At 51.0% G+C, this 19,430-nt stretch overlaps 1 protein-coding gene across 50 annotated transcripts in view; it reads right to left on the bottom strand.

Moving 5' to 3' along the window:
- CELF6 (CUGBP Elav-like family member 6) overlaps positions 1–19,430 on the bottom strand; it is a 211,276-nt gene that overhangs the window by 44,281 nt on the left and 147,565 nt on the right. For 14 of the 50 annotated variants that reach the window (XM_026648518.1, XM_026648536.1, XM_026648493.1 and 11 more), the window contains exons 5-7: positions 18,375–18,392; positions 3,887–4,012; positions 2,372–2,451 (exon numbers count right to left, since the gene is read on the bottom strand). In XM_026648518.1, coding sequence (XP_026504303.1) covers positions 2,372–2,451; positions 3,887–4,012; positions 18,375–18,392 — 224 coding nt within the window. Of the gene's footprint in view, positions 1–2,371; positions 2,452–3,886; positions 4,016–18,374; positions 18,393–19,430 lie in introns of all 50 variants that reach the window. The other 36 variants (XM_026648486.1, XM_026648525.1, XM_026648490.1 and 33 more) reach the window with 3 other exon arrangements.

The following is a 19,430-nucleotide window of genomic DNA, read 5'->3' as shown; positions in this document are numbered from 1 at the left end:
ATCTGATTTATGTGAGTGACTGATCTTGTATATTTTATGAGTGCCAGATTGCATCTCTCAGCCTATCCTGCAGGTGACAGTGCTAATTCATGTCCAGGGTGATCAGGGTCGGCTCCAGGCACCAGTGCAGCAAGCTATGGGGGGCGGTGTGCCGGTCGCTGTGAGGGCGGCAGTCAGGCAGCCTTAGGTCGGTCCTCAGGCTTCGGCGGCAATTCGGTGGTGGGTACGCCGAAAGCGCGGGACGGGCAGATCACCCGCAGAAACGCCGCCGAATCCGCGTGACCAGCGGACCGCCCGCAGGTGTGCCGCCGAAGGCCGCCTGACTACCGTGCTTGGGGCGGCAAAAAAAATAGAGCCGCCCCTGAGGGCGATTCCACTGACTTCTGTGCAGTCCCGCCAGGGAAGAATTTGGCCCAGCTTTTCTATAGTAGTGTCTGATCAATGCAATGTTTAATTGCAGTCGTCTTTTAATACTCATTGCTTTTCCCTGGACTCTGTTTCCTTCCTCTCCCATTCAGAATGTTGACCTTCATTGTTAATTAAATGGTAACTTTCTCTAGCCAGTGATTGAATTAACCCCCTAACACCTGCCTAGAGAGCTCAGCGCTAATCAAAATAAAGGACTGTCCTGGTGTTATTTTTACAAGAAACTGTTTGATCCCTGAGATTTTGATCAAATTAAATGGAGGATCAGATTAGCTGGTGATTGGATTAAGGAGACAGCACTATGCATGGGTGGGGGAGGGGAAGAGAGCATGGCCAGTAGGCGTATCCATTTCTATACCCCTCTGAGTGCCTCCTGAGGAGGCGATTTTACAGCAGTGCCAAGGGCACTGAGATGCAGAGGTATGGGTGTGAGTGAGAGATGAGAGCGGTAGTGAAATAGAAGAGGGAATGTGATGTTGTGCCAAATGCCAGCTGCGACAGCAGCACGGAATGGGCAAAGTGTGCACATGGGAATGTCCCAGCTCAGCAGCAAACCCTTTCTCTGGATTCAGTGACACGAAGGAGCCACGGCTCTAACTGCCTTTCCCCTCTCAAAACCTGGTTTCAAATCCTGCCTTAGGCCAAAGGTGAGGGCTGCTGGGCTCAGTCTGGTTCCTAGCAGCTTTGTTTCCAGGTCACAAAATCACCGCCCCACTCACAGTCTCTGCTTAGGAGAAGTCCAGGGCTGAAAGGACAGGGAGCGCTCCAGCTCAGGTCTGAGGGACACTGGTAGAGCTGGGCGGGGTGCCAGGATGAGAACAGCAGGGGGTGCTGCAGATTAAGACATAGATCGTCTGGCAAAGCTGTATGTTTGTGTAGGGATGGGGGGATACAGGAGTAGACGAGCAGGGGGCTGGAGCTCAGGATTAAGGTGCATTAACAAAGTGGTGTGGGGGAACCCCCCATAGCACCTGCCTACATTGTGACTGTGCTACTGGGAGCAATCCTGCAATAGCAAAAAGAGTTTGGACGAGCTGGGGCCACGCAGGCCTTTTCCGTCTCTACCAGTGGCATCAACTCAGATGTTTCTTGGGGAGGGGCAAATTCACATCCCCCCCACAGCCAGGACCCCATTCTGGTCCCTGCTCCTCCCCCCGTAAATCTCCCCTTCTCTTACCCACCCAGTGCTGCCAGAAGTCAAGTTCTCGGTGGACCCCGCCCCACACTTTGCTGGACAGGAACAAACTCCCAGTGCGCCAGGTCGCAAGGATGTTTGGCCCAGCCAGCCCTCACTGCCACTCTGTATGGAGGGCAGTGGCATTCCAGTGGCATTGCAAGCACGCAGTTAGAGCGATGTTCCTGGCCACTCCAGTACTGGCCGTACTGATTGAATATGGGACCATTGCTTAAAAGTGGTCAGGCCAGGGCCCCTCCCAGCTCCTATAGAACTTGGAGCAAGTGCAAAAATGGGGGGGAAGCGTTGTCCCCACCACACCCCCTGATTTGGCACCACTGGTCGCTAATCTCTGTGATTCCCGGAGTCTGTTAGCTGCACTCAGAGACGAGGACATTTGGGGATTCGAGCTCACTGACCCAATGGACTTTCCTTACAGCACTCAGTGTGCATGTGTAAAACCACCTGCTCTGAGGAGGAGCCTCAGGGGCTGATCCGAACAAGGGCAGTTGGGATGGAATTTAAGCCTCAGGTGAACTGGTTTAAGCTAGAGATGGACAGTGAATCACTGGGCCACGTTCTCCTCTATTACACTGGTACAAGCCCAGTCAATCCGGTGCAGATGCCCGGGGATAACAGAGCATGTGGACTATTCTGTGACCATAGCTTTCTCTTCTTGTAGTACCAGGTGCAGCTCCCAGTTATTTGGCCCATGCAATGGAAGAGAAAACGGAGCCTATTTCTCTCTCCTGACCCAGCCCTAGCACTTACCGGCATGGTCTGGCTGCCGTGCAGGCTGTTGATGGCTGCCTGGGCCTCCCCATGGCTCCCGTATTTTACAAAGGCACATCCTAGGTGGAGAAAAGAACAAGCGTTAAGTTTGGGAGCTACAGCAAGAGGAACATTGCAGAGGAGATGTGCGCTCATGGCTATAACACATGCTGGCAAGAGGCTATGCCTGCCCTGCATAGTCGCACCTGCCCAGGACATTCAGGAGAGGCAACATTGCCTAGTGGGTAGAACACAGCCCTGGGAGTTCAGGGTTCTTGCCCCAGCTATGCACGGACTTACTGCATCCCCTTGGGCACGTCCCTGTGGCAGTTATTCTGTCCGCAAAGTGGGGATGGTCAGAGTCACCCAAGTATGTAAAGTGCTTTGAGATCCTCAGGTGGACGGTGCTGTGTACGTGCAAAGTAATGTTATTGCTTAACAGCCTTGGGCTAGCAGCACAAGCTGAGCTGGAGCATGTGTTGTACAGGGAAGCTGGGTACTTTGCTCCCCTGCCCAGTGTCTGAGGATGGAGGTGAGAGCAGTACCCTGCTGGGGATCGAGCTACCCGGACCCGCACCGGGGGGATGGAGTGGACCTTCATGCACTGACTGGACGTGGAGGCCAGGGCTGAGCAGAGAGCTATAATATGGGCTGGAGTCAACAGGTAAGTACTAGCTGGGAGTGGCAATCAGCACAAGATGAAAGCTCCCAATGCACTGGGTGGGGACTGGAGCTGAGGGGGGCGTGCTGGATGGCCAGGGAGGAGGCTGGATCTGAGGGGGGTGCGCTGGCTGGCCAGGGAGTGGAGGCTGGAGCTGAGGGGTGTGCGTTGGCGGTTTGGGTAGCAGGCTGGAGCTGAGGGGGGCATGCTGGCTGGCCGGGGGAGTGGAGGCTAGAGCTGGGTGGGGGGCACGCTGGCTGGCTGGGAAGTAGGCTGGAGCTGAGGGGGCCACGCTGGCTGGCCGGGGGAGGAGACTGGAGCTGAGGGGGGCGTGCTTGCTGGCTAGGGAGAAGGCTGGAGCTGAGGGGGGAGTGCTGGCTGACTAGGGAGAAGGCTGGAGCTGAGGGGGGCGCACTGGCTGACTAGGGAGAAGGCTGGAGCTGAGGGGGGAGCGCTGGCTGGCCGGGGAGGAGACTGGAGCTGAGGGGGGTGCGCTGGCTGGCTAGGGAGAAGGATGGAGCTGAGAGGGGAGCGCTGGCTGGCCGGGGGAGTGGAGGCTGGAGCTGAGGGGGGCACCTCCATCCCAGGAAGTGATCAGCAAGGTGTCCCCGTGAGGGTGCCTGGAGTATCTCAGACACAGTTGTGTTCCATCCCATAACAACCGTGTCACTTCTGGTGCAAAGGCTTGTGCTTGGATGATGGCCATGCTCTGTCCCTATGCACAAACACTAACGGAAAGGAGCTGGCACAAAGGGGGTTGTGAGCCTGGGCAAAGCCAAGTCACATCGCTGTTTGAGTGGGCACTGGGTTGCAATGTTTGTCCAGCTCTCAGGTGGGGCCTGATCATCTCCCACCTTTGCTGGCTCCGTCGGGCCCTCTGAGGATGGTGCACTCTTCGATCTGGCCAAAGGGTTCAAACAGCCGCCTGACATCGTCTTCGCTCTGCTGCTTCCCCAGCATCCCCACAAAGAGCTTCCTGTCTTCTGAAACCAAACCAAACGTTGTTAGCCAGCGGAACAGGCATGCACACTGACGCAGCAAGCAGCGAGTGGGGTGGCACTCGGGCATTACAAACACACATGCTGGAGGAGTATGCTGCACCGAACCAACAGGCCATGGCCTGGGGCGGCTACAGACAGATTCCTCATAAACTCTTTCCAGTCTTGCTTTTATCTGACTCAGCCATGTGGCTAGCTGCCTGCTTGCTGCTCCTTGGGACACTGTGTCGCATCTGTTACGCCTTGCGGGTGAAGCAGGTGAGCCAATCCTGAGCCCTCAAAGCTCTGCTTCAGGCCCAACAAACTGATGAGATTGGCTTAAAAATCATGAGATTTCAATAGACCACCAGTTGGCAGGACCAGCTCTAGGCACCAGCAAACCAAGCACGTGCTTGGGGCGGCACAATTCCAGGGGCGGCATCTGGGGTTGTGTTTCCCAGCATCTTTCTGCAACCAGGAGGGCTAGTAACTTGCTTTTTTTAAAATGAAAGTCGAGATCCCGACTCCAGGATCTGGGATTTCAAGAAAAGCACCAAATATTGCTAGACTCACAACTAAATCCCAAGAGTCAGCAACACTGTGGACACTTTGAATGTTTGTCTACCTGGCTGCCAGTACTGTAGGCCAGTGGTTTTCAACCTGTGGTCCGTGGACCCCGCAGACTATGTCTAAGATTTCCCAAAGGGTCTGTACCTCCATTCAAAATTTTTAGGGATTCGCAAGTGAAAAAAGGTTGAAAAAGGTTAAAAAAAGGTTGAAAAAAGTCCATCTAGCCCAGTATCCTGTCTTCCGACAGTGGCCAATGCCAGGTGCCCCAGAGGAAATAAACAGAACAGGTACCTATCCTCCATGAATTTATCTAGTCCTTTTTTGGTCTTGGCCTTCACAACATCCTCTGGCAAGGAGTTCCACAGGTTGACTGCGTTGTGTGAAGAAATATTTCCTTTTATTTGTTTTAAACCTACTGCCTATTAATTTCATTTGGTGACCCTTAGTTCTTGTGTTATGGGAAGTAGTAAGCAACACTTCCTTATCCAATTCTGTACACCAGTCATGATTTTATAGACCTCAATCATATCTCCCCTTAGCCGTCTCTTTTCCAAGCTGAAAAGTCCGTCTCTTTTCCAAGCTGATAAGTCCCAGTTTTATTAATCTCTCCTCATATGGAAGCCGTTCCATACTCCTAATAATTTTTGTTGCCCTTTTCGGAACCTTTTCCAATTCCAATATATCTTTTTTGAGATAGGACCACCACATCTGCACACAGCATTCAAGATGTGGGCGTACCATGGGCGTACCATGGATTTATATAGAGGCAACATGATATTTTCTGTCCTATTATCTATCCCTCTCTTAATTATTCCTAGCATTCTGTTAGCTTTTTTGACTGCCACTGCACATTGAGTGGATGTTTTCAGAGAACTATCCACAATGACTCCAAGGTCTCTTTCTTGAGTGGTAACAGCTAATTTAGACCCCATCATTTTATATGTATAGTTGGGATTATGCTTTCCAATGTGCATTACTTTGCATTTATCAACATTACATTTTATTTGCCATTTTGTTGCCCAGTCACCCAGTTTTGAGAGATCCTTTTGTAGCCCTTTGCAGTCTGCCTGGGTCTTAACTATCTTTAGTAATTTTATATCATCTGCAAATTTTTCCATCTACTGTTTACCCGTTTTTCCAGATCATTTATGAATATGTTGAATAGGACTGGTCCCAGAACAGACCCCTGGGGGACACCACTATTTACCTCTCTCCATTCTGAAAACTGGCCATTTATTCCTACCCTTTGTTTTCTATCTTTTAACCAGTTACCAGTCTATGAGAGGATCTTCCCTCTTATCCCGTGGAAGCTTACTTTGCGTAAGAGCCTTTGGTGAGCCTTTGTCAAAGGCTTTCTGAAAATCTAAGTACACTATATCCACTGGATCCCCTTGGTCCACATTCTTGTTGACCCCCTCAGAGTATTCTAGTAGATTGGTGAGGCATGATTTCCCTTTATTAAAACCATGTTGACTCTTCCTCAACAAATTATGTTCATCTATATGTCTGACAATATTGTTCGTTATTATAGTTTCAACCAGTTTGCCTGGTACCGAAGTCAGGCTTACAGGCCTGTAATTGCTGGGATCACTTCTGAAGCCCTTTTAAAAATTATGTTTTGTTATGCATGGGAAATGCCATGATTTTAAAACTTGGTTTTGTTTTGAATCAGAACGAGCTGTCAAATTTCAAAATTTCCTGACAATGAAATTTGAAAAATCATTTTGGATCCATTAAAGTTTTTCATGCAGATAAAATAAAACATTTTGTTTCTATCTCAACTTTTAACATTTAAAAAATTATAATATAAAAGAAATTTCAACATGAAATTATTTTATTTTATATTAGAAAAAACAAAATAGTCATTTAAAAAAAAAGGAAAACAGTCAATGTCAAAACATCCCATTTTGACATTGTCGAAAAGCTTTATTTTGATTTTTTTCTAAATTAAATGTAATCAAAATTGACAAATTCTCTGTGAAAGTTTCGATTTTGATGAAATGGCATTTTCTAGTGGGCAAATGCTCAGTTGCACTATTTTCCACCAGCAATACTGGGGTGAATTCTTCCTAATGCCCCAGTGAATCCCTTATGTCCTGACGCAGGAGATATCATTAGCATGATCAAGACATGCATAACTGCAAATAATCCCTTACAAAATGGATTCAAATAAAAGAGCCAACCCTTTCCTAGTGCTGATTTCATTGTGAATGGAAATATTTCTGGCATCTTAATTGCAATCAAACCGGTGGGTCCATATAGTGCTAGAGACTAACAGCTATGGTGCCCAAAGCTTGGCCCCGCCCCATTTGCTGCCTCTTCCCCTGAGGCCCTGCCCCCACACTGCCCCTTACCCCAAGGCCCCACCTCCCATTTACTCCTTTCTACCCGCTACCCCCCCGTTGCTTGCCCTTATGGCTGGTAAAAAGTGATGGGACCATGGTCCCCTGGCCCACTCTGTTCTGGCATCCCTGCCGAAAGGATAAAGTCAAAATGAGGCATGCAAAAAGGTGGTTTTGAGGTTCCTGAAGCAGAATTTTTCAGAAATGTTGTTTCCCAGGAAATTTTTAAAATTTCAACTTTTCATTCCAATTCGGGACAAAGGGAAATTTGTAAATGTCGCAATTTCCTGCAGCCTGGAGAATCCACATTTCAACCCTCCCTAGAGTCCTCCATGGAAATGGGTCGCAGTGCCTTTCCTGCAAGGGAGGTACCCCGCGGGGCCAAAGCTAACACAGTTGTCCCTAGTTAGTATCTGTTGGCAGTCGCAGTGGAGAGGCCATCCTGTGCACGGCCCGTGGAAGTGAATCCCTCACCCCTACCCTTCCTCTAGGGGGACCGGGAACGTTGGCAAGGACAGTGTGCATGGTGGTGTGAGGACTGCATCAGCTTTGCTGAAGCTCCAAGGCCAATGAGCCATCCCTGAATTCAATTCCACTTTAAAGCAGAGGAGACCATGGAATGTTTCGTGGTCACCCAGGGAGACCTGGGGTTTGTGTCTTGGGCCACAGTGAAAATCAGGTTGTTGGTCTGATCCTAGTGATCACAAAAGGGCCCCAGCAGGGAGCAGTCTGAAGTGCTCCAAAATGGTGCAGCCTGGTTGGGTCCCCTGACTGGAGCAGCAGAGGTGGCTGTAGGCTGGGATTGAGGGGCACCAGCAGAGCTGGGTGGGTGGGAATTCAGGGCTGGAATAGCAGGTTTGGCTGCAGATCAGGACTGAGAGGCATCAGCAGAGCTGCATGGAGCCCAAGGCTGGAACAGCTGGGGAAGTAGCAGGACAGAGGTGCATTGCCAGGGCTGCGTGTGGGAGCCCAGGATCTGGAGCCACAGGGAGCTGTGGGTCAGGAAGAGGAGAGCTGGTAGATCTCAGAACACTGGGGAACTTGGCCTGGGGCCTGTCTTTCTCCGGTACTTTATCCCTTCCCAATCCACATGACCACACTCGTTCCCACAAACCAGAGGCAGAGCATGCGGGGTGAGGCGGAATGTGTCTGTGGGGCAGAGGAGGGTGAGCCAGCGAAACGAAGAGAGACAGAGCGACTATTAACAACAATTGTATTTTTATGATTGACTATCAGAATAACCCACAGTCTCTGGCCGTGCCCACGGGACATAAATAACTGAAACACGATGGAAGTGATGGTAAATAATGAGAATTTCATGATTATTACCAGCATCTGTCTTCTGCAGCCTGTATGCCTGTGCCGAGGCTAATGGCATTTGACAAAAAAAATAAGGTGTCCTGTCACAGCATGGCCAGAGAAAATAAATAAATAATGGCAGGGGACGATTAATGCTTTGTCAGTTACGGCACCAGGAAAATTAGTTAAGTGAACAGGGCTCATATATTGTCTAGTTAAACATAAACCATTTCGATAAAAGCTGGGCTTCTATTGAGCTGTAGGATTCAGCTTGGTGTAAATTTTGCTGACAGCTCCATGCCTCAGCTTCACTCTCTAGATTTTACTCCTCTGTCTGTCCTCGGATCCCTAGGATTGCTGTCTGGGCCCTGTTTGGGCTCATCTATACAAGAGAGTTATTCTGGATTTAGGTAGGGTGTGAATTTAAAGAGGAATTACTTACTTTAGAATAACTCCTGGTGCGCTTTCTGGTTCAACCCACTTCCAAAGTGGATTAAGCTAATTTGGAAAAAGGAATACATAGTCTGGAATGAGAGAGGCCATGTATTCTTCTTTAAATTCACACCCTACCTTAATCCAGACAAGACCCTAGTTATTGGCTAGGGTGCTAGCCTAGGACTTGGGAGAACTAGATTCAATGCTCAACTCTGCCACATAGTTCCTGTGGAACCTTGGCCAAGTCCATTAGCCTCTCTATACCTGTTCCCAAACTGTATAATGGGGATAGTAGCACTGTCCTACCGCACAGGGATGCTGTGAGGATAAATATATTAACAACTGGGAGGTGCTCGGATGCCATGGTGATGGGGGCCAGATAAATGCCATAGAGAGACTGATCAGGGCTATTAGCCAGATTCCTGCAGATCACCATTCAGAGGAGCACGGGGAAGTCGCCTTTGAATAGTGATTTTATAATCAACACAGAAACCCACAGGGCTGCAGCTGCAGCATTGCCTTTGGGAACGCACAGCTCAGGAGCTAGGCCTGGGCACTGCGTCCTTCCAAGGGCTGGGCTGGAAGTGAAGGGGTTGCTTCGGGGGGCAGGCCAGTCCCATGCCTCCTGTTGGGGCTATGAGCAGGGAGGCGTGGCCTGCCCCAGGACGCTCGTCATGGGTGGTGTGGTGCCCAGAGACAGTGGAAGAGGAGCTTATCTTGTTTGCATGGACACACCCACCCTGCCTAGGGGCTCAGCATGATGGGATTGCTTGCCCAAATGGTCACTTTTGGCTGGTGTTGGACCTCCAGTCTCCTTGTTATTGGGGCAGGAGTAATAAAGGGCTGTTATCCTTGTTGTGTGAATCGAGGGTAGCAGAACTGTGCTTGGCATGTCCTGATTGAGGGACTCAACCTCAACTGAATAGCACTTGCTAAGCAGGGGACATGGGTTCCAAAGCCCAATGAGTTGAGAGTGGGGGGTTGGTGCTGGGATGTGTACTTGGGGGGGGCCTACCTGTGGGTTCTAGGCATCATTTCATCCTTTCTTTCTGTACTGTGTAGTAACAGAGCTAATTTAGACTCAAATAAGAGTCTTGTTACATACTGCAAGTCTGAGTCTTAGACCTGCTTTGGGATAGTGTCTTTACTGTAAAAGGTTACCTCACTAACAGATGAAATCACTGACAGCTGTGTTAAGTGATGTGACCTGAAAACATCCCAGTGGCTCTGTGATTGGCTGGTCGGGTGGCTGGTGGAGAGGACTGGAGCAGTGCCCTCTAGAGAGGCTAGGTGACTGGGCAGCTTATGGAGAGGAGAGACAAGTGAGTGCCTGGGAAGTGGTATGAGTAAGGTGCCTTCTTACCTTTCCATCTAGGGTGGGAGGTGAACTCTGCTGATGCACCTCTGAACTCTGGGTCTGCCCTGACCAAGGACAACAACTGTGAGTGGGGTGCAGAGAAGGGACAGGCATGTTTCTAATAACATTTACCTTTTTTAAGAACAGGATTGGATTTTTGGTGTCCTAAGAGGTTTATGAATGTTGTTTGAATAGCCGGTAGCCACAGCTAATTTCCTTTGTTTTCTTTCTCAGCTCTTCCCCGGAGGGGGGTGAAAGGGCTTGAGGGTACCCCACAAAGAGGCATTCCCAAGTGCTCCTTCCTGGATTCAAAGGGGTTTTTTTTGCATTTGGGTGGTGGCAGCGTTTACCAAGCCAAGGTCAGAGAAAAGCTGTAACCTTGGGAGTTTAATACAAGCCTGGAGGGGCAAGTATTAATTTTACAATCCTTGCAGGCCCCCACCTTCTGCACTCGGAGTGACAGAGTGGGGATTCAACCTTGACATGGTGGCAGAGCGGTGGGATCATTTTGAACCAGAAGCACAGACCTCAGGATTTTAAAAGGACACATTTTTCCTTTTGGCTCCTTGAAAGCCAGGGAGTTTCTTTTCTTTTCTTTTCTTTTCTTTTCTTTTCTTTTCTTTTCTTTGCTGCCTGAGGGGGAACAAGCACGCCAAAGGATTAGTCTGCAAAGCCAGGGAGTCCAACAAGCAATTTATTTTTATTTTATTTTCTAGCTTCGTGGCAATGAAATAGTTAGGCTAGAGTAGGGCAGCCTACTGTGCATGAGGTTGAGGTCGGGCATGGAAACCCTAGAGCAACCAGTCTTCCCAAAGCGGAACGCCACGGAGAAGACAGACCCAGATCAAGCCCAGACATTCAGCTCCATGACGGAAATGAAGGGAGGGGATGGGGGACTGGGAACTTCCCAGGAGGGAAGGGTCAGCTCTCCCCCGACCAAGATCCAGGTGACAAGCTGGAGGGATGCCCTTAACCCAGACCAAGTTCTGACTGCGGAAGACAGGGATTTCTTCCTACAGATGATGTGCTTGGAAGTGGAGGACAAAAGAGAGGCGAAGCGCTTGGAGTTGGAAGCAGAGGAGAGGAGACAGGTGAAGCGCTTGGAGGCGGAAACAGAAAGAGAGGCGAAGCGCTGGGAGGCGGAAATGCAGGTGAAGCGCTTGGAGGTGGAGTTAGAGCTGAAGTGCTTAGAGCTGGAAAGGGCTAAGCTGGGTCCACCAGGTAACCCTAACAGTCCTTCTCCAGATACTGCTCCCCATTCCAAGAAATTCCCCACATACAAGGTACAAAGGCCTTCTTAGAAAATTTCGAAAGGGCTTGCCTTGGGTACAACACCCCTATAGACCAGTATATAGAATCACAGAATATTAGGGTTGGAAGAGGAAGGTATGGTGGAGCTGAGGCCACAACTCAGTGGACCCTTAGCAGAGGTGGCAGCTGAAATGCCTAAAGAACACATGAACAAGTACGACCTTTTTAAACAAAAGGCCAGAATTAGAATGGGTCTAACACCCGAGCATGCCCGTTGGCGGTTCAGAGCCCTAAGGTGGAAACCAGATGTGGCATTTTCCCGACACGCCTACCATATTGTAAAAAATTGGGATGCCTGGATATCAGGAGCAAGTGTTAAATCTCTGGAAGATCTGTCTCTCCTAATGCAAATGGAGCAGTTCTTAGAGGGTTCCTGAGGAAATAGAAAGGTACATCCTAGCTGGAAAGCCCAAAATGGTAATAGAGGCGGGGGAGATCGAAACCAAATGGGTGGAGGTGGTGGAGAAGAAGAAAGCTAGTAGCAGTTGGTGTGAATACCAGAAGAGGCAACCCGAGGCGACAACCCACCATCGGGGTCAGCCCAAAGCCCCACTTCGCAAGGATGAGCCCTCCACACAGCCAGGGAAACCCCAGATGCCCTCTCGTCCCACCACCCCACTCTCCAACCACCCACCTTGCTCCAGCCCACAGTCAGTTGCGCAATGCTTTAAATGTAATGATCTGGGGCATGTGAAGGCCAACTGCCCCAAGAGCACCAGCCGACTACACCTCATCACCCTGGAGTCCCACCAAGAGCCTTCAGGCCCAGATGCCTCACAAATACCCCCAGAGCGAAGGGAAACTGTGAGTGTGGGCGGGAGGAAGATTACTGCGTGGAGAGACATTGGAGCACAGGTGTCAGCTATCCACCAATCCCTGGTGGACTCCAAATTTATCAACCCAGAGGCCCAAGTGATGGTGCAACCCTTTAAGGCCAACTCTTTTAACTTGCCTACAGCCAAGTTGCCTGTCCAGTACAAGGGCTGGTCAGGGATATGGACTTTTGCAGTCTATGAGGATTATCCCATTCCCATGCAGCTGGGAGAAGACTTAGCCAATCATGTGAGGCTAACAAAAAGGGTGGGGATGGTCACCCACAGCCAGACTAAACAGGCCTCCACACCTAGCTCCATTCCTGAGCCTCCTACAGGAACCCAGCCAGAGGTGGTGGAACGAGACTCCAGACCAGAGTCTATGGCAGCAGTTGTAGATCCAGTTCCTGGGACCCAGCCAGAACCAGCCCAAGAATCGGAACTGGCGGAGCAGTCAGCACCAGAGCCCGTGCTTGCAACCCCACCAGAGTCAGGGAAGCCAGCACCAAAGGGCGCCACAGAGCCTGAACCTGCAGCTAGATCGGCGCAAGAGGCTCAACCGGAGGCTGAAATACCACCTAGTGCACCAGCAGAGAGCGGTTCACAGTCAACGGAAACAACCCCGTCACCTGCTTCGCTTCCAGTGGGACCAAGCCCAAGTCCACAACCCATCAAGGAACTAATGTCTCCAGCATCAAGGGAACAGCTCCAGGCAGCGCAGGAAGCAGATGAGAGACTCAAGGGAGCTTGGATGGTGGCACGGAGCGACCCACCACCTATCAGCTCTTCTAACAGGTTCAGGTTTGTAATAGAAGGAGGACTCTTATACAAAGAGACTCTTTCTGGTGGGCACAAGGAGGACTGGCATCCTCAGAGACAGTTGGTAGTTCCAACTAAGTATAGGGAAAAGCTCTTGAGCTTAGCCCATAATCACCCTAGTGGCCATGCTGGGGTGAACAGGACCAAGGACCATTTGGGGAAGTCATTCCACTGGGAGGGAATGGGCAAGGACATTTCTACCTATGTCCAGTCTTTTGAGGTGTGCCAGAGGGTGGGATAGCCCCAAGATCAGGTCAAGGCCCCTCTCCAGCTACTCCCCATCATTGAGGTCCCATTTCAGCGAGTAGCTGTGGGTATTCTAGGACCTTTCCCTAAGAAGACACCCAGAGGAAAGCTGTACATACTGACTCATGGATTTTGCAACCCAATGGCCGGAAACAGTAGCTCTAAGCGACACCAGGGCTAAAAGAATGAGCCAGGCATTGACAGACATTTTTGACAGGGTAGGTTGGCCCTCTCACATCCTGACAGATACGGGAACTAACTTCCTGGCAGGGACCATGAAATGTCTTTGAGAAGCTCATGGGGTAAACCACTTGGTTGCCACCCCTTACCACCATCAAACAAATGGCCTAGTGGTAAAGTTTAATGGGACTTCGGGAGCCATGATATGTAAATTCATGAATGAGCACTCCAATGACTGGGACCTAGTGTTGCAGCAGTTGCTCTGTACCACATCCCAGTTTGGGATTTTCACCTTTTGAACTCGATTATGGCCACGAAGTTAAGGGGCCATTACAGTTGGTAAAGCAGCAATGGGAGGGGTTTACATCTTCTCCAGGAACAAACATTTTGGACTTTGTAACCAACCTGCAAAACACCCTCAAAAACTCTCTCGCCCTTGCTCGAGAAAACCTACAGGATGCTCAACAAGAGCAAAAGGCCTGGTATGATAAACATGCCAGAGAGCATTCCTTCAGAGTAGGTGACCAAGTCATGGTCCTGGAAAGCACTCCAGGCCAATAAATGGAAGTGTCATGGCAGGGGAGCGCCTGGGAGCTGTTAATTACCTCATAGCGGTAATTAGGAGTCTACTATGATGGAAAAAGCAACGGTGGCGTGGAAGAGGTGAGCCTTTCCATGACTCTTGGGCGTAAGCAACGACAGTAAATCCAGGAGCTGTGCACCAGCTTCGTGCCAATGTTTTCAGTCACCCCAGGACGGACAGAACGGGCGTACCACTCCATTGACACAGGTAATGCTTGCCCAATTAGAGCCCAACCCTACTGGATGGCTCCTCAAGCCAAAACCGCAATAGAAAGGGAGATCAAGGACATGTTACAGATGGGTGTAATCCGCCACTCTGAGAGTGCATGGGCCTCTCCAGAGGTTCTGGTTCCCAAACCAGATGGGGAAATCTGCTTTTGTGTGGGCTACCGTAAACTAAATTCTGTAACTTGCCCAGAAAACTATCCAATGCCACACACAAATGAGCTATTGGAGAAACTGGGACGTGCCCAGTTCATCTCCACCTTAGACTTAACTAAGGGGTACTGGCGTGTGCCACTAGAAGACCCAGCCAAGGAAAGATCAGCCTTCATCACCCATGTAGGGCTGTATGAATTTAATGTGCTCCCTTTCGGACTGCGAAATGCACCCGCCACCTTCCAGAGATTGGTAGATAACCTTCTGGCTGGAGTAGGGGAATTTGCAGTCGCCTGCCTCGACGATGTGGCCATATTTTCAGATTCATGGGCAGAAAACCTGGAACACCTCCAAGCTGTCTTCCAGCGCATAGAGGAGGCAGGATTAACCATTTAGGCCAAAAAGTGTCAAATAGGCCTAAACAGGGTAACGTACCTTGGACACCAGGTGGGTCAAGGTACTATCAACCCACTACAGGCTAAGGTAAATGCTATCCAAAATTGGCCTGTCCCTAAGTCAAAGAAGCAGGTTCAATCCTTCTTGGGCTTGGGCGGGTATTACCGACGATTTGTACCAAACTACAGCCAAATTGCCTCCCCACTGACTGACCTAACCAGGAAAAAAAACAACCAAATGCAGTTCAGTGTACTGAGAAGTGTCAGAAAGCCTTTAACCAGCTTAAGGCGGCCCTTACGTCTGACCCTGTACTGAGGGCCCCGGACTTCAACCAACCGTTCGTCGTAACCACAGATGAGTCCGAGCATGGTGTGGGAGCAGTTTTAATGCAGGAAGGACCAGATCAACAATTCCATCCTGTCTTGTTTCTCAGCAAAAAACTTTCTGAGAAGGAAAGCCACTGGTCAGTCTCAGAAAAAGAATGTTATGCCATTGTGTATGCTCTGGAGAAGCTACACCCATACATTTGGGGACGGTGGTTCCACCTGCAGACTGACCATGCTGCACTGAAGTGGCTTTACAAAGTCAAAGAAACTAACAAAAAACTTCTTCGGTGGAGTTTAGCTCTCCAAGACTTTGATTTTAAAATACAACGCATTTCAGGAGCCTCTAACAAATTGGCTGATGCACTTTCCTGTGAAGGTTTCCCAGAATCAGCTAGGTAAAAATGTCCCTGAATTCTAAGTCATTGTAGTCCTTGAAATGTAAAAAGTACTGCTTAGTTCTTCATGTAATTATTAGTAAAATTAGAGGTGCATGTATCTTATTAACTCTGTTTCCTAAACCGCTAGGAAGAAATCCCAGCCGGTGTGGACCCGACCTGAACCAGGCTGGCCAGCACCATCTGTGATTTGGGGGGCGTTGTGATAAATGAAGTGTTGGGGGGAGCTCCCTTTTATGAACACCCAGCCAGCCAGTTAGCTGTAAAATCCCTCTTGGTGGCTATTCTCTGCTTACTTTACCTGTAAAGCGTTAACAAAATTCCCCAGGTAAAGGAAAGAGAGTGGGCACCTGACCAAAAGAGCCAATGGGAAGGCTAGAACTTTTTAAAATGGGAAAAAAACTTCCCTTTGTCTCTGTCTGTTGTTCTCTGGAGAAGGCGACATGGAGCAGCAATGCTATGAGCAGGAAAACCCCAAATATTTCCATTGGAAATGCTGATGCTGTGCCCCATGGGCATTGCTGTTCAGCTGCCTCATGCCCCCCGGGCTGGACTACACCTCCCTGGAGGCAACATGTTGTCCCCTCAGCCCAACCTTCCTCCCTGCTTTCCCTGCAGGACCTCCTCAGTCCAGGTCCCTCGTCCCCTTTGGCACAGACACACTCCTTCCCCTTGATTTTCTGACTGGAGCTACCCGCTGGCACTGCCCAGCATGACCCAGACTATTGCAGGGTTTTCAAGCCTCATCCTAGGGTGATCCAGCAGAAAAGCCCTGCATTCCTAGACAGGGTCCTGGTGTCTGCCACCAATGAACCACATGTCTAATTACGTGTGGCAGATAGAGGGAATCCATTCTCATGCTTAAGGGCAGCAGCTGGCCTGCCCATGGGTCAGCAAGGAATTTGCCCTCCGTGTGCAGAGCACACAATTGGCTGGTGGGGTTTTTAAATGTTGACGTCTTCTGAAGCAGCAGGTATTGGAGACAGGCTGAATTGATGTGCCTGGCGGGATTGGATACTGGATGTGATGGCCAAATGCTCTGCTCCACTATGGCCAGTCGTGGGACACCAGCTTAGAGGGGCCAGCGGCTTATTTCCTGGTACTCCAGCGCAATGGCAGAGAAGAGACAGGACTCAACTAATGAATACAATACCGAGGCAGCTGTGCTGAACACAGACAGACCACGTAGTTCTCCTGAGTTCCCAGACTGACTCACAGCCTCTACCACCTAGTCTACTTAAACCCCAGTCTGGACTCAGCAGTCACGGCCAGGACTGCACGGCAGCCTCTGGGATTGCGCAGCCCAAGGGTCAGATCTGGCACATGGTGTGGTCAGGCTGAGTTCTTTGCCAGCTGGTTGTCATCACAGTATATTCAGGAGAGGTCAAGGGCCCTTTCATTAAAGACACCCACAAGGAGGTCTGGAGACAGCAAGGGGATGGAGTAGGTGGGAGATGCTGGACATTCAGGGCTGGAGAGGAGCGATCGCCTACCTACGTGGGATTTCTCCTTCACTGAGCAATGCATTGCGGCTAGGCGCAGGCGGCTTGCTCGCACTCTCCTTCCTATTGATTTTTAATCCCTCACCAATTACATCCCGTAAGTGGGTAATTTATTTCCTGGGTCCCCTTGGGATGCACTGGAGGTGTCGCTGGCACCAGCTGAGTCGTGGTTAATAACTACATCTCACTTGGAATACAGTTATTTACCCCACTATAGAGATTTCACACACAGCCATCATGCCAGGGACAGGCGGCCAGGGAGAAAAGATTGGTGCTCACATACCCCAGCAGCTTCTACCCTGGGGAGCAGCTTCACCCCGGGACAGGGGCCTACAAAGAACACAGCTGGTCCGGGAGACTTCGTAGCCTTTCCAGATCCCACCAAGCTCATTGGCTTTCAGCTGGGATGGTGGGTGTGGGGCCAGGAGGCAGAGGCCAGGCTAAAGTTCCACCCTCACTCCTGCTCACACTGAACCCCCCCCTCAGCAGCCTCTGAGCTAGGGGAGCATTATCCCTCTAATGTCTGGATAGCACCAAGCACAATGGGGATCTGGCCAGGCTGGGCTCTCTAGGCACTACCACACTACCCAGGATATGGGGAAACTGAGGCACAGAATGCTAACGGTCCATACAATGGGCTCATAATGGAGACAGGGATAGCACTGTGGCTTCCTGATTCCCAGTGTCTGGTTCAAACAGCCAAACCGCACTTCCTGCCACAGCCAGGAATAAACTGCCCCACCAGGAGTCCTGACTCCCAGAGCTGGGTTCTCTGCTCCCTGACCCCAGCCTTACACTGTGGTAACCCCACTGACTTCAGCATAATGACTCCTGCTTTACTCCTGTCTAAGTGGAAGATCAGATCCGCATTCCTGCTTTGGTAGCTAGACCATATTCCACACCCACAGAGTGAGGGACATACTTTCCTAGGCCCCTGCTCTAACCACTAGACCACAACACTGCCTGGACCAGGGCATGCCCATTGCTTGCAGCTGACAATATTCTCATTGCCTGATGGTATTTGGTCGGGAGACAGAACGCCCCAAGAGCCGGGATCCAGACAGCACTGCTAGCCTTCCCAAAGGGAGCAGAGTGGAGCCAGGGGTCTGCCTTCCTGCCCACCAGCCAGCTGAGCTAGAGCCTTGGGTACTATGAATAGAGTGTTGGCGGGGGCTGTGTGCCTGCAGACTGCCTCCGGGAGCGCTCACTGGGGCAGAGAACCCCACCCCTTCCAGGGCCCAGGCCCTCAAAGATGCCAGCTAGTAGAGAAAGGATGGGATGCTTTGCTGTTTGAATACTGAGGAGAAGAGGGTGTTTTAGCCATGAGGGAGGCACTATAAACATGCAGAGCAGAACCCAACAGCATGGGGCCAGGGCAGGAGAACCAGATGGCTTTGGTCAGCAAGAGGCAGCACGGGCTGGTGGCTGGAGCACTGGCACAGCTGTTCTGCCTCTGCCACTGACCCGCTTTGTGATGTCGGACAAGTCATTTACTCTCTGTTTCCTTCCCACCCAGTCTATCTTGGGAGCTCTTTGGGCCAGGGACAGTCTCTTAATAGGTGGCTCTACAGAATCCAGCCCGACGGGACTGATTTCGAGTGGGCACGCCAGGCGCTACTATAGTAAGTTTCAGGGTGATGTGTTGATGCTGTCCAAAGCAGGACCTGTCTCTTACCACCTGTCTGTACAGCGCCTTGCACAATGGGGGCCTCCTCTTGGTTGGGGCTGCTAGGATGCTTCTTGTAATACAAATAAGAGCAACAGGGAAGTGCAACTGACCAGGCTCTGAGGCCAGGTGTGGTTCAGTAGGGTTACCATTCGTCCGGATTCCCCCGGACATGTCCAGATTTTTGAGCTAAAAATAGCATCCGGGGGGAATTTGTAAATGTCCGGACTTCCCCTCCCCCCATGCAGAGCGCGCGCGGCTAACAGGGCAGCCGGCCGGATGGTGCCACTTACATGAGGCTCCGACAGCCAGAGAGAGCCCCTCCTTCGCTTCCCCTGCAGGAGAGATCACTCCCTCCCTCCCTGCATTCGCAGATCGCCTACGGCAGTCTGGAGCTCCTCCCCCGCTCCTCCTCCCCTGCCAGCCCGCCTGCCAGGACGAGCGTGCCGGGACGAACGGCTCAGGTCGTTCCTGAGCAAGCTCACAGAGACATTAGGTGAAGGCCAACAACAAGGGGGCCAGGGGGGGTCGGAGAAGGGGCAGGGAGGTTTTGGATGGGGCAGTCAAGAGACGGGGGGGGTCGGGAGTTCGGGGGGGGCTTTCTGGGGGAGGGTGTGGATAAGGTTTTGGGCAGTCAGGGTACAGGTAGGGGGTAGGGTCCTGGGGGGCAGTTTTGGGGGGGTCTTAGGAGGGGGCAGTTAGGGGATAAGGAACAGGGAGGCTTAGGTAGGGGGTGGGGTTCTGGAGGGCAGTTAGGAGCAGGGGTCCCAGGAGGGGGCAGTCAGGGGACAAGGAGCGGGGGGGG

Source organism: Terrapene carolina, unplaced genomic scaffold (assembly GCF_002925995.2).
Source record: "Terrapene carolina triunguis isolate 2854851 unplaced genomic scaffold, T_m_triunguis-2.0 Scaffold67, whole genome shotgun sequence".
Taxonomy (NCBI): Eukaryota; Metazoa; Chordata; order Testudines; family Emydidae; genus Terrapene; species Terrapene triunguis.
The sequence above is the reverse complement of the archived record's forward strand: the minus strand, read 5'-3'. Positions and strand labels throughout refer to the sequence as shown.